This window comes from Stegostoma tigrinum, chromosome 46 (genome assembly GCF_030684315.1).
Source record: "Stegostoma tigrinum isolate sSteTig4 chromosome 46, sSteTig4.hap1, whole genome shotgun sequence".
Classification (NCBI taxonomy): domain Eukaryota; kingdom Metazoa; phylum Chordata; class Chondrichthyes; order Orectolobiformes; family Stegostomatidae; genus Stegostoma; species Stegostoma tigrinum.
In genome coordinates, this window is record NC_081399.1 from 4,402,990 (window position 1) to 4,415,573 (window position 12,584).

The 12,584-nt window shown below is 52.7% G+C and overlaps 1 protein-coding gene across 3 annotated transcripts in view; it reads right to left on the reverse strand.

Moving 5' to 3' along the window:
- Nucleotides 1-1,727: 1,727 nt before the first annotated feature.
- patl1 (PAT1 homolog 1, processing body mRNA decay factor) overlaps nt 1,728-12,584 on the reverse strand; it is a 31,436-nt gene continuing 20,579 nt past the window's right edge. Inside the window, exons 10-17 of one of the 3 annotated variants that reach the window (XM_059642837.1) lie at nt 11,766-11,863; nt 10,787-10,846; nt 9,792-9,943; nt 9,439-9,598; nt 8,198-8,341; nt 7,127-7,218; nt 6,337-6,486; nt 1,729-1,868 (exon numbers count right to left, since the gene is read on the reverse strand). In XM_059642837.1, the coding sequence (XP_059498820.1) occupies nt 1,847-1,868; nt 6,337-6,486; nt 7,127-7,218; nt 8,198-8,341; nt 9,439-9,598; nt 9,792-9,943; nt 10,787-10,846; nt 11,766-11,863 (878 nt within the window). In that variant the 3' untranslated portion in view covers nt 1,729-1,846. The other 2 variants (XM_059642839.1, XM_059642838.1) reach the window with 2 other exon arrangements.

Sequence of the window (12,584 nt, forward strand, 5' to 3'; positions counted from 1 at the left end):
ATCCCTCTCCCCCCCCTCCCACTGAGGAAGGTTTGTTCAGAAACTCGAGGAGCAAAAAGTCTTTGTCACCAGTATGGGGAACTGTTGAGCGCGTGGCAGTAGGCTGGGGGTGTTGGCAGGATGTGCAAAGACCTCCACTCAGCTGTTGGAGATGAAGAGTACATGGGTTTAGCATGAAAACCATAAACACATCAGAGTGCGTGTGGAATGGGATCACACTGTTCATGCACACACATATGTGCCTGTGTATGTATGTGTCTGACTGAGTGTGTGCGCATGTGTGCCTGACTGAAATTACGCACGCATCCACGTGTGTGCACCTGACAGAGAGCATAGCCTTTGCCTGGCTGAGTGTATGCATGTGCACGGTGTGCTTGTGTGCACACGTGTGGTGTGCATGTGCGCCTGGCTGAGTGTATGAGTGTGCGTGGCGTGCTTGTGTGCACACGTGTGCCTAGTTGAGAGTGCGTGTGGGTGTGCTTGGCTGAGAGTGTGCGCGCATACATGTGCCTGACAGTGTGTGTGCCGATGTGTCTGTCTGCCAGTGTACATGGGCATGAGTGTGTACGTGTGATGGAGAGAGTTTGAGAGAGAGAGAGAGAGAGAGAGAGAGGGAGAGAGGGAGAGAGGGAGAGAGGGAGAGAGGGAGAGAGGGAGAGAGGGAGAGAGGGAGGGAGGGAGGGAGGGAGGGAGGGAGGGAGGGAGGGAGGGAGGGAGGGAGGGAGGGAGGGAGGGAGGGAGGGAGGGAGGGAGGGAGGGAGGGAGGGAGGGAGGGAGGGAGGGAGGGAGGGAGGGAGGGAGGGAGGGAGGGAGAGAGAGAGAGATACAGAGAGACACACAGCCAGTGTATAAAGCAGCTCCAGTATCATTAATGCACTTCACATCACAGAGATACAGGGCAATCCCAAACAGTACTGAAGGCAGGGGAGAGCATGCCTTCTAATTCAGAGATCCCCGATTGAGCAGCGATGCCAGCCTCGCAAAGTGACCATCTCCCATTCGGCCTTGAGCAGGATATCGGGGCTGTGTACTGAATGGACGACCCAAACTGTACTACAACACCCAAGCTCAACACACTCTCCCTACCTCCGACACTTACAGAATGGCCTGGCCTTTACCATGTGAAAGAAAAGCTGTGGTAAACAGACCTGGGGCAGGGGGCTGGGGGGGGTGTGGGCAGGATAGGAGGAGGCAAACAGACAGAGGGGAGCACACCCCACCCACCCTGTTATCTCCATCGTTGCTCCGTTTGAGATGGTAATAATAAAAACAAAGATAAGATTGAGTCTGGGGGTAAATAGCACCCCCTTCACCTCATTCCCCAAACAACTTGCCCCGCTCTCCCGCTTCCCCCAACACCCCACACCACCGCCAAACACATCCTGAGTCAGATGGTGCCAATGTGAGCCCGAGCGGGACACTGGGAGGCAAATGCATAGGGAATTGGGGAGTTTGGGGCTAACTGGCAAGCAGCAGGGGAAAGCACAGGGAGTTCCAACAGAGCCTGGCTGCAAGTCTGCGCACGTGAGGACCCACCCCAGGTTGGAGGGAGTGATGGTGTATATAAATGAAAGTCAGCTTCCCTGCACTTTAGCCCCACCCCCACCCCACATCCACACCACGCTCCCCCCCCACCCCCCCACGTCTCTCTCCCCACCCGCTCGGGGCCTGAGAAAAATGAAGTAGGAAAGTTCTGTCGGATCGGAAGCCGCTCGGCAGCCCTTGCTGCGTGCCCCCACCCCTCCCCCCCTCCCCAAATTGGGGGTCACCAGCGAACTGTGCCCACCCAGGAATGGCACTGCCCGACAGCCGGTTGGTTGATGTCTTCGCCAAAGCATCCCCTCTTCTACCGCGTTTTCCCGGACAACCTGTCATGGGGAGAGGAACAGAAAGAAGAGAAGGAAGGTCAATGGTACCGATCGAGGCCGACCAGGGGTTCATGGGAATTTTTGAGAGATATTGGAGGCAAAGAGGAAACATGAGCAGGTGACCCTTTTAACAAAAAGACAGTGGTAAATACAAAAAGAAAGCAGGCAATCATGCGAAGAGGAGTCAGAAGATCATTCAGATTGTATGGAAGAGTAAAGACCAAATGGTGTTTAAGGACACAAAACAGCATGTGAGAGAAAGATCGTTAGGAATACAAAAATAGTTAGGATTTCTGCAGATAACTTTTTAAAAAGTTAACGGAATGAGCTTTGTTCCCTTTCAAAGTGTGTCTGAGGAATTGAGCATTGGAGAGAAGGGAGATAGCAGATGGATTTTAGAGGTATTTGCACTGTGGAAGATACCTAAAGAGAACGAGACACCGAGGGGTTCAGGTGCATAATTCTTTGAAATCTGTATCGCACACAGGCGGGGTGGTCAAGGCGGCATTTAGCATGCCTGCCTTTGTCGCTCAGCCCTTAGGGTGCAGGAGTTGGGATGTCACGTTGAGGTTGTACAGGACATTGGCGAGGCCTTTCTGGAGCAGTGCCCAGTTCTGGTCGCCCTGTTACAAGCCGGTGGGAATTCAGAAGAGATTTACCAGGATGTTGCTGGGAATGGATGAACACAGCAGGCCAAGCAGCATCTCAGGAGCACAAAAGCTGACGTTTCGGGCCTAGACCCTTCATCAGAGAGGGGACTGGAATAAATAGGGAGAGAGGGGGAGGCGGACCGAAGATGGAGAGTAAAGAAGATAGGTGGAGAGAGTGTAGGTGGGGAGGTAGGGAGGGGATAGGTCGGTCCAGGGAAGACGGACAGGTCAAGGAGGTGGGATGAGGTTAGTAGGTAGCTGAGGGTGCGGCTTGGGGTGGGAGGAAGGGATGGGTGAGAGGAAGAACCGGTTAGGGAGGCAGAGACAGGTTGGACTGGTTTTGGGATGCAGTGGGTGGGGGGGAGAAGAGCTGGGCTGGTTGTGTGGTGCGGTGGGGGGAGGGGACGAACTGGGCTGGTTTAGGGATGCAGTAGGGGAAGGGGAGATTTTGAAACTGGTGAAGTCCACATTGATACCATTGGGCTGCAGGGTTCCCAGGCGGAATAGGAGTTGCTGTTCCTGCAACCTTCGGGTGGCATCATTGTGGCAGTGCAGGAGGCCCATGATGGACATGTCATCTAGAGAACGGGAGGGGGAGTGGAAATGGTTTGCGACTGGGAGGTGCAGTTGTTTGTTGCGAACTGAGCGGAGGTGTTCTGCAAAGCGGTCCCCAAGCCTCCGCTTGGTTTCCCCAATGTAGAGGAAGCCGCACCGGGTACAGTGGATGCAGTATACCACATTGGCAGATGTGCAGGTGAACCTCTGCTTAATGTGGAATGTCATCTTGGGGCCTGGGATGGGGGTGAGGGAGGTGGTGTTGGGGCAAGTGTAGCATTTCCTGCGGTTGCAGGGGAAGGTGTCGGGTGTGGTGGGGTTGGAGGGCAGTGTGGAGCGAACAAGGGAGTCACGGAGAGAGTGGTCTCTCCGGAAAGCTGACAGGGGAGGGGATGGAAAAATGTCTTGGGTGGTGGGGTCGGATTGTAAATGGCGGAAGTGTCGGAGGATAATGCGTTGTATCCGGAGGTTGGTAGGGTGGTGTGCGAGAACGAGGGGGATCCTCTTGGGGCGGTTGTGGCGGGGGCGGGGTGTGAGGGATGTGTTGCGGGAAATACGGGAGACGCGGTCAAGGGCGTTCTCGATCACTGTGGGGGGAAAGTTGCGGTCCTTGAAGAACTTGGACATCTGGGATGTGCGGGAGTGGAATGTCTTATCGTGGGAGCAGATGCGGCGGAGGCGGAGGAATTGGGAATAGGGGATGGAATTTTTGCAGGAGGGTGGGTGGGAGGAGGTGTATTCTAGGCAGCTGTGGGAGTCAGGCAACCAGCTTGTAACTGATGTCCAGTCATGGGCCTCCTGCACTGCCACAATGATGCCACCCGAAGGTTGCAGGAACAGCAACTCATATTCCGCCTGGGAACCCTGCAGCCATATGGTATCAATGTGGACTTCACCAGTTTCAAAATCTCCCCTTCCCCCACTGCATCCCTAAACCAGCCCAGTTCGTCCCCTCCCCCCACCGCACCACACAAACAGCCCAGCTCTTCCCCTCCACCCACTGCATCCCAAAACCAGTCCAACCTGTCTCTGCCTCCCTAACCGGTTCTTCCTCTCACCCATCCCTTCCTCCCACCCCAAGCCGCACCCCCAGCTACCTACTAACCTCATCCCACCTCCTTGACCTGTCCGTCTTCCCTGGACCGACCTATCCCCTCCCTAACTGCCCACCTATACTCTCCTCTCCACCTATCTTCTTTACTCTCCATCTTCGGTCCGCCTCCCCGTCTCTCTCTATTTATTCCAGAACCCTCTCCCCATCCCCCTCTCTGAAGAAGGGTCTAGGCCCGAAACGTCAGCTTTTGTGCTCCTGAGATGCTGCTTGGCCTGCTGTGTTCATCCAGCCTCACATTTTATTATGTTGGAATTCTCCAGCATCTGCAGTTCCCATTATCTCTGTTGCTGGGAATGGATGGTTTGAGTTTAAGGTTTATGCTGGATAGGCGGAGATGTTTTTCACTGGAGCTTAGGAAGTTGAGAGTTGACCTTACAGAGGTTGAGAAAACAGTGACAGGCATGGATAGGGTGAATGGTAGGTGCCTTTTGCACAGGGTGGGGGATTTCAAGAGGGGGGGCATATTTTTGAGGTGAGAGGAGAAAGTTTAAAAAAAAAACATGTAGGGCAAACTTTTTACAGAGCGGCTCGTGTGTGGAATGAACTTCCAGAGGAAGTGGCAGATGCTGGTACAGTTACAATGTTTGAGAGACATTTATACAAGTACATGAATAGGAAATGTTTGGAGGGATATGGGCTAAGTGCAGGCAGGTGGAACTAGTTAAATTTGGGATTACAGTTAGCATGGACTGGTTGGACCGAAGGGTCTATTTCCGTGTACTATGACCCTATGATGCAGATAGAGAGCAAAACACAACTATCAATTGGGGAGCAAAAAGTAGCTGGAAGGGGAAAGGTAGAACTCAAGGAAATAACAAGCACGAGGGAATTGTTACTGTGGACATTGTCAGAGCAGGGAAAGTCTGATTCAAAAAGACAGGAAACTAGAGACCAGTTCGTTAAACTTCTGACACAGGAAATTGTTTCGAAGCTGTGATTACAGACTTTACGGCCGGGGACTAAGAGAAATTCAAAGTCATCGGGTGCAATCAACATTTTTGTAAAAGAGAAATCAAGTTTAAAATCAACTTGGCATTCTTTTAAGTAATATCTTGTGGGTAAAGGGAAGTTGGCGGACATATTGTCCTGTGATTTCTGGAAGGAATTTAATAGGTGCCACATCGAAGGTCACCGTGGAAAATAAAAGCTCGCCAAAGCTGGGGGTAATACATCAGCATCAATAGATGAATGGACAGCTAACAGGAAACAGTGGGCATAATGCGGTCATTAGGAAAACATAGTGTGCCCCAGGAATCAGTCCAAACAGGCCTCAACGCTGCACAATTTTTAAAAGTGTTTTGGAAGGGCACATTTGCTCACTACACAAAAATTAGACGGGAAATTAAGTTGTGAGGGGGATACGAGGAGGAGAACTGCTGCAATTCTCAACCCTACAGCGCTATGGTTGCTCAGCCATCGAGTTCATTCAAGAGCAAGGTTGGTTAGTACGCGAAGGCGTGGTGGAGATCGGCCGGAGTGGGAGGGTTTAATTGGTCATTTTTCTTTGTTCTTTAACGCAATGCAGGCACCGCTGTCTGGGTCAACATTCTCTGCTCGCCCCTGACTGCCATGGATCAGAGTGGCTTCTGAGGCCATTACATGCAGCACTGAAAGATAAACCAAGTGGCTGTGGGTCCGGAGTCTCACGTCAGATTTCCTTCCAGAAAGGACGAGAATGAACGAGATTGACTTTCACAACAAAATCTCCAATTGTGTTGTGACCACTGTTTGCCAAAACTATCAGACCTCGATTGACTCACTGAATTTAAATTCCGCCAGCTATCTCACTAAGACTGGGACTTCTGGATTACTTATCCAGAAACATACACACGACGCCAGCACTTCCATCAACCTGAGGGAGCTGGGCACATTCAGCGGTTGAGTCCATTCAAGGCCAAAATTGATGGGGCCAAAATTGATGGATTTCCGGCTACAAAGGGAATGGGGGAATGTGGGGGACTGGGTGGAAATGTGCAGCCATTATTTTAACCAACGGGCAAGCAGGCTTGAGGGGCTGAATTGCCGACTCCAGATCCTATCTGTTCATAAATGTTATTCATTAGGTATCCCCAACTTTGGAACACCCTGAGGTAGGGCTTCCTACTTTCCATTCACAGCGTGGTGCTCCCTCCTTCTGTCTGATACTTACTCTAACTTGGACTCAAGCGCGTTCAGTGTCTGCCGGTCAACGTAATGAGAGAAAAGTGCCAGGAGATTTGTGGGCACGAACGACGGTTTGGCCAACGATGCCGGTGGGAGCTTCAGCAATACCCGGATCACAGCGAACACCAGCTCTGTCCTGGGCAGGAAGGAGAGAAGGGAGTGCAATCAGACTTACAAAGGGCAGGGACAAACAGGTTACAAAGTCCATGGCTGAGCTCGCAATTAAACCCTTTCCTAGTTTCAAACATGGCCACGCCCGGCTCATTCACCTTACTGTCAGCACCACCTTTTCTGGATGGCTAATCTCTCCTTCATGTGGGACACCCCATAATAATCCATCCCTGGCTCAATCACCCTGCCACCACATCTCTACTGTGACAACTGTATCGCGTTTACTTCCACCACAGCCATCTACCTCGCAATGTCGCGTGTCATCATACTGAGAGCCTTCACTCCAGCCTTGTCAACTCGATTCTCGAATCTAACCTCGTTGATTCTACGACTCGTGTCTGCTGCTTTCCAAGTTTCCATTACAACCTTTCCCATTTCCTCGTTTATTCTCCCCTCCCGTCCCATGGCATGGGCTTCAGAGTTGGGATCGTTGCAAGGGAGGAGGGGGGGGGTTGAGCTCACCCCTGGATTAGATATGGCACGCCGAGGTGGGAGCGCAGCCTGGCTCCATCTTGGGTGGGCACAGGCAACAGGATCAAACGAGTGGCTGAGGAATGAAAGCTGACGAAGCAAAGCGGATATCGAAGCAGCCAGTTGAGACTCACCACCGGTTGTCCTGCATGAGTTCGCTGGAAGCCTCCGAGCTCTGCAACCTCTCTCCTTGGCTCAGAATCATGTAGAACAATGTCAGGCCGAACTGGTGAAACATTTTGCAATCAATCATTCAGACAGAGAAGAGGCAGGATTGCGTCCAAGCAGTCACGTTTAGATGCTCAGTGTGTCTCAAAACGCGATGGCCTCGAGGTGTTGTCGCTGGACTGTTAACCCAGAGACCCAGGTCACGAGCTGAAAGTCTGGGTTTGAATCTCGCGACAACAGACTATTGAATTTAAATTCAATTAAAAAAAGTGGCATTAAACAGCTAATAATCACTAGTACATTGTTGATTGTTATAAAAATCCATCTGGCCCTTTAGCTGCCACCTCTATCTGAACTGGCCTACATGTGACCCCAGACCCACAACAATATGGTGGGCTCTTAACTGCCCTCTGGGGCAATTAGATTGGGGCAATAATTGCTGGCCAATGAAATCCTTCAGCACTATTACTGCCAGAACGGACTGCCTTGTACATACTAAAAAAGTGAAGCCAGCGTCATGATTGGGACCAATAACCTGTTTACAGGGAGACTGATTGACCAACACTGGCCACGACACTACAATAACTCGGCTACACTTCTCCCAAAGAGTGGGCTAGTTCCATCCCTCTGACACAGAAGATCATTCCTTGGGTTAATGCCCCTTCAGAAAGAGAATCTGTCAATCAGCGCACCGCTATCACAGTCCTGTCCTTCCAGATCCAGAAAGAGACCGCTCCATTCGGCATTGACACCCTGATGGCGAAGATCCTTTCTCGAGTATTGACCTCTCTCTCTGTAACCTCCTCCAGCCCCTAAATCTCCTTATGTCACCTCCTCCCCAGCCCCCACACCCCCTCCCTATTTCTGGAACCTCCTCCAGCCCCTCTGTTACATCCTCCAGCCTGTCACCTCCTACCTGTCTTCCCTTACTGTGTCAGTTTACGCCTAAACTCCCTCTCCCGTCCCACATTTCTCAGCCAGTCAGCCCTCCAGCTGGTTCTCCCCAGGGCTGACGGCACCCCTCTCCATGCCATTACCTTGTTCTGCAGGATGTTCGGGAAGTGGTTCCCAGGTTGGCCAAATGGACCGGATCCAGTCAGCTGCTGTAGGAGCTCTGTGAGAGCAGTGGACGGGAGGCGACTGATCAGGATGGAGCAGGCCTCAGTCAGACAGGGTAGCACCTGGAGACAAGGGAAGGCAGCACCTTGATAGGGCACAGGCAGGCAGCACAAACTCTCCCTCAGGCCCGCACGTGGCCAATTCCACTGCCATCCCAGCCAGACTTCAGGGCATCCAGCGCAGAATCAAAAGGAGCCTCCTTTGTTTCAAACAGAACAGCCCAGGATGGGACGGCCTACTGCGCTCAGAAACTGACCGTGAACTTGAAGCGAGGGTTTTGCAATGGAAAATATGGGCCATTCCATCCTGCCCCCATGCAATGTTCACAATTATCAACCAAACTCCATGCTCTGTTCCTAATTACTCTCCAAACCCTTCGATCCCTTTAGCCTCAAGCTGGATAGCGATCTCCTTTGTGAAACCAGTCAACCATTTCCTAGCCTCAATTGTTCTCTGTAGCAGAGAACTGCCACAGAATTGCTCTTGCAGACATCTTTCCTCATCTCGGTCCTAAATGGCCAACCCCGTGCCTGCTAACTGTGACCCCAGGACAAATCCAGCTACCCTGTCTACGAGACTCACCCACACCCAGCCTTGTTGTTTTTGCATAGAATCCCTACAGTGTGGAAACAGGCCCTTCGGCCCAACAAATCCACACCAACCCACACAGCATCCCACCCAGGCCCATTTCCCTATAACCCACCCTAACCCGTACATCCCTGGACACTACAGGACAATTTAGCACGGCCAATCCACCCTAACCCGCACATCCCTGGGCACTAGGGGACAATTTAGCACGGCCAATCTACCCTAACCTTTGGACTGAGACGAAACCCACACAGACAGGGGAGAATGTGCAAACACCACCCAGATAGTGGCCCCAGAGTGGAATCAAACTCAGGCCCCTGGCGCCGAGGCAGCAAGGTTAACTGCTGAGCCGCCAACTTCTAAACTCCAGTGAATATGTGTAACGTCTCGCCCAGAGTGATGCTACTCGCTACCCTCAGGCTACAGGATGATCCTTGACCCCTCAACTCGTTGCTCCCCTCCCCCAAAACCAGAAGAATCCGGTTGTTTGGCTGTTGGATGCTATGCAGTGTTGTTCTCACCTTTGGACGCCCCTCCCTCAGCCAACACCGTCCAGCGTGCGGTCACTCACCTCGTCCTGGCTGTCCTTCTTGACCAGGTACGGGAGGTTTCGGGCGGTAGCTAACACCACGTTGGCAGCCTGCTCTGTGCTGAGGAACAGCAGGACCTTGGCAGCCAGTCGTTTGCCCTTGCGGATGCACATGACCTGCACAAAGTGGTCGTCGCTGACTCTGCAGGATTGTGGGGAAAGGCGGGGGGTGCAGAGGAGGCTGTTACAACGGGACAAGAATCGACACCCTCCCCCGGTCCCCAACCCCCACCCCGTTTCCTCTGACCCCTATGTCTCCCCCGCCCGCTCACCTTCACTGAGCCCACCTTGCTACCCCACTCAGCAGTGCGCGCGCGCACACAACACACACATACCTCTCGGTGCTGGCAGCCTGCTTGCCTCGCAGGTTCTCGTACATCTGCGCAATCTTGGCCTTGCGGTGTTCCAGCACGGCCGGCCGCTCCTCTTCAGTTGCCTGCAGGAACTTCTTCTCCAAGTCCTGCACCTCCAGCACCAAGCTGTACGTCTGAAGAGAGGGGGAGCAAGTTGTAAAGGGGCAGGGGTGGGGTGGGTTTGGGGGGAGGGGCGAGGAGACACAAGGAGGTCACAGCACAGGCGGCACATTGGGGCAGCACAGTGGCTCAGTGGTTAGCACTCCAGCATCACAGCGCCAGGGACCTGGGTTCAATTCCAGCCTCGGGCGACTGTCTGTGTGGAGTTTGCACATTCTCCCCATGTCTGCGTGGGTTTCCTCCTACAGTCCAAAGATGTACAGGCTAGGTGGATCGGCCATATTAAATTGCCCGTAGTGTTCAGGGGTGTGGAGATTATAGATGGACGGCTCTGGGTGGGATGCTTCAAGGGACGGTGTGGACTTGTTGGGTCGAAGGGCCTGTTTCCACACTGTAGGGAATCTAATCTAATCACAGTAGACAAGCAAGGCCCACGCCAGGAAGATTTAACAGTGCCACTTGATGCCTCGTGCAGCTTGGGGGGAGGGGGACGGTGAGTGTTGGAAGAGGAATAACGGAGGTGGCGGCAAATTAAAAGTCCCGAACACAGCAGGCACTTGATGGGTTGATTTACCAGGAGAGAGGGTTCAGTGAGTGGCACTGTGAGGATGCTGGATTCATCCATCAGGAGAGATGGATCAGTAACATCTCTCCCTTCGCACTGAGTGACAGGGAGGGAGCATCATTAACACTGGTAAAGATACTGTTAGTTATGTGGGCACATCATGCAGGGGAGGGGAGTGAAAGCACGCAGCGAGGGGTAAACATTGATTTCGGAGCGCATGGCATCTGATGCCAGTCCCAGAGATCCACTCAAAAGGGATGCCCACTGGGATATTGGGATGGAGAGCACTTACCCGCTCGATGGTGAAGAGTGTCTGCCGCCTCTTGTCCCTCACTTGCTTCTCTTTTGTCTCCTAAAGGAGAGGGAGACATTGAGACAGGGAGTAGGGCAGAGGGTCAGAGTAATGAAACGTACCGATTTCTAAACCACTCTGCTCTTGGGGAGAGCAGCCCCAATTGTGCTCAGTCATGGACACTATCATTAAGATAAGCAAAAGCCTGGGCTACAATGCTGAAGTCAGTACGAGTGAGGGACGACTGCAAACCTCGCTCCCTACTCCAGCCCACAAACTAGCCCCCTCAATTCCAACAGCTGTGCGAGGGAAGTCTCCAAATGGACCTGCATCTCTCAGAATCCACAGCACAGGGAAAGTTGCCAAGGGAGCGGCAAATCCTCAATACCACCCCCTCTCGCCCTGCCTCCAGGCGAGATCTTCAACTACTACCATGCTCCCCAATCCCTTCCTCAGTGTCACTGCAGGCTGAGTGGTCTCTGGAAAACCTGCAACCCTTGGGACAATGCAATACAGCACTCCAAATAGGCCTGCAACCATCCATATCTGAACACTCATTCCCTCGCTTTCATGTGGTGTATTTCTGAAGGAGATTCCCAGCTAAGCATCGACACGCCTGCCATCAACACCTTCAAACAATGTCACTGCAGGGAGGTCTCCAGATAAATGGCAGCCCGCACCCCACACCCACCGCCCTTAGACCCTGTTTATGAATCCAACGCTTCAGCAGAATGCAAACACACATCTTTGAGCCATTGGATAATCTTGTGTATCTGCACCCAAGGAACATTGCTGTTGATGTTTGGGTCGGTGTCACTCGCAGACAGGGTCCTCTGCTTCATAGGAAGTCGCATGAAGGAAGACAATGATCCACAGAATCACGGACGGTGCAGCGTGGAGGGAATGGTTCCATTCTCTGGATTAGGTATGGAGGAACGAAGATTCGAAAGGAATGGGGAGGAATAACAAGGCAACTTACATCATCGTCGGTGCGCGTTGTCACCACAGCATCAATCATCTTGCGAGGATTGTTCACGCTGGACACGGTGAGTTTCCCCAAGGAGCCCTCGAACTGCACTGTAAGCGACAAAACAGCCATCAGCAGTGGGCACTCTCAGGGGCTCGGACGCACGTGGCACTAACTGGGCAAGCATGTCGGTGACCAGCCTGCACTGCCCTCGAGGAGCTGGTACACAAAACACCATCCCCAGCTGCAAAAGGTCCCTTTGCCCCCGGCAAGTCGCAATATCATTGGGGAAGGATTTTAGGATTTGGACCTTGGGACAGTGAAGGAACGGCAGCGATACGGAATCCTCTCAGGAAGGTGTGCAGCCTCTCTGAGGGGAACTTAAAGGTGGCTGCGTTCCAGGCATTGACTGTCCTTCACAGACACATCCCTATTGACTCCATCAGGCAGCTGTAGGTTTTGTGAATTCAAACTCTCTTATAGCAAACCAATTGTTCTACACAAATACAATTCCCTGCAGGACCCGCTCCCTATGCAGAAGACAATGCCGTCAGGGAGCAGCTCTTACACCCCTCCCTAGCACTGTAACCCCCTCCGGCCACTACACCCCCTCCCTATCTCTGTAACCCCCTCCAGCCCCTACATCCCCTCCCTATCTCTGTAACCCCCTCCAGCCCCTACACCCCCTCCCTATGTCCCTAGTTCTAATTGCTCCATCTTTCGCGCCCACTCCTCTGGCTGCCTGGTTGCGAACTTTTTTGAAACCCCCTTGTTAAACATGACCAGTCTCCCCCCTCTATCACTGAAAGGCACTATTGAAATCCGAAGCAT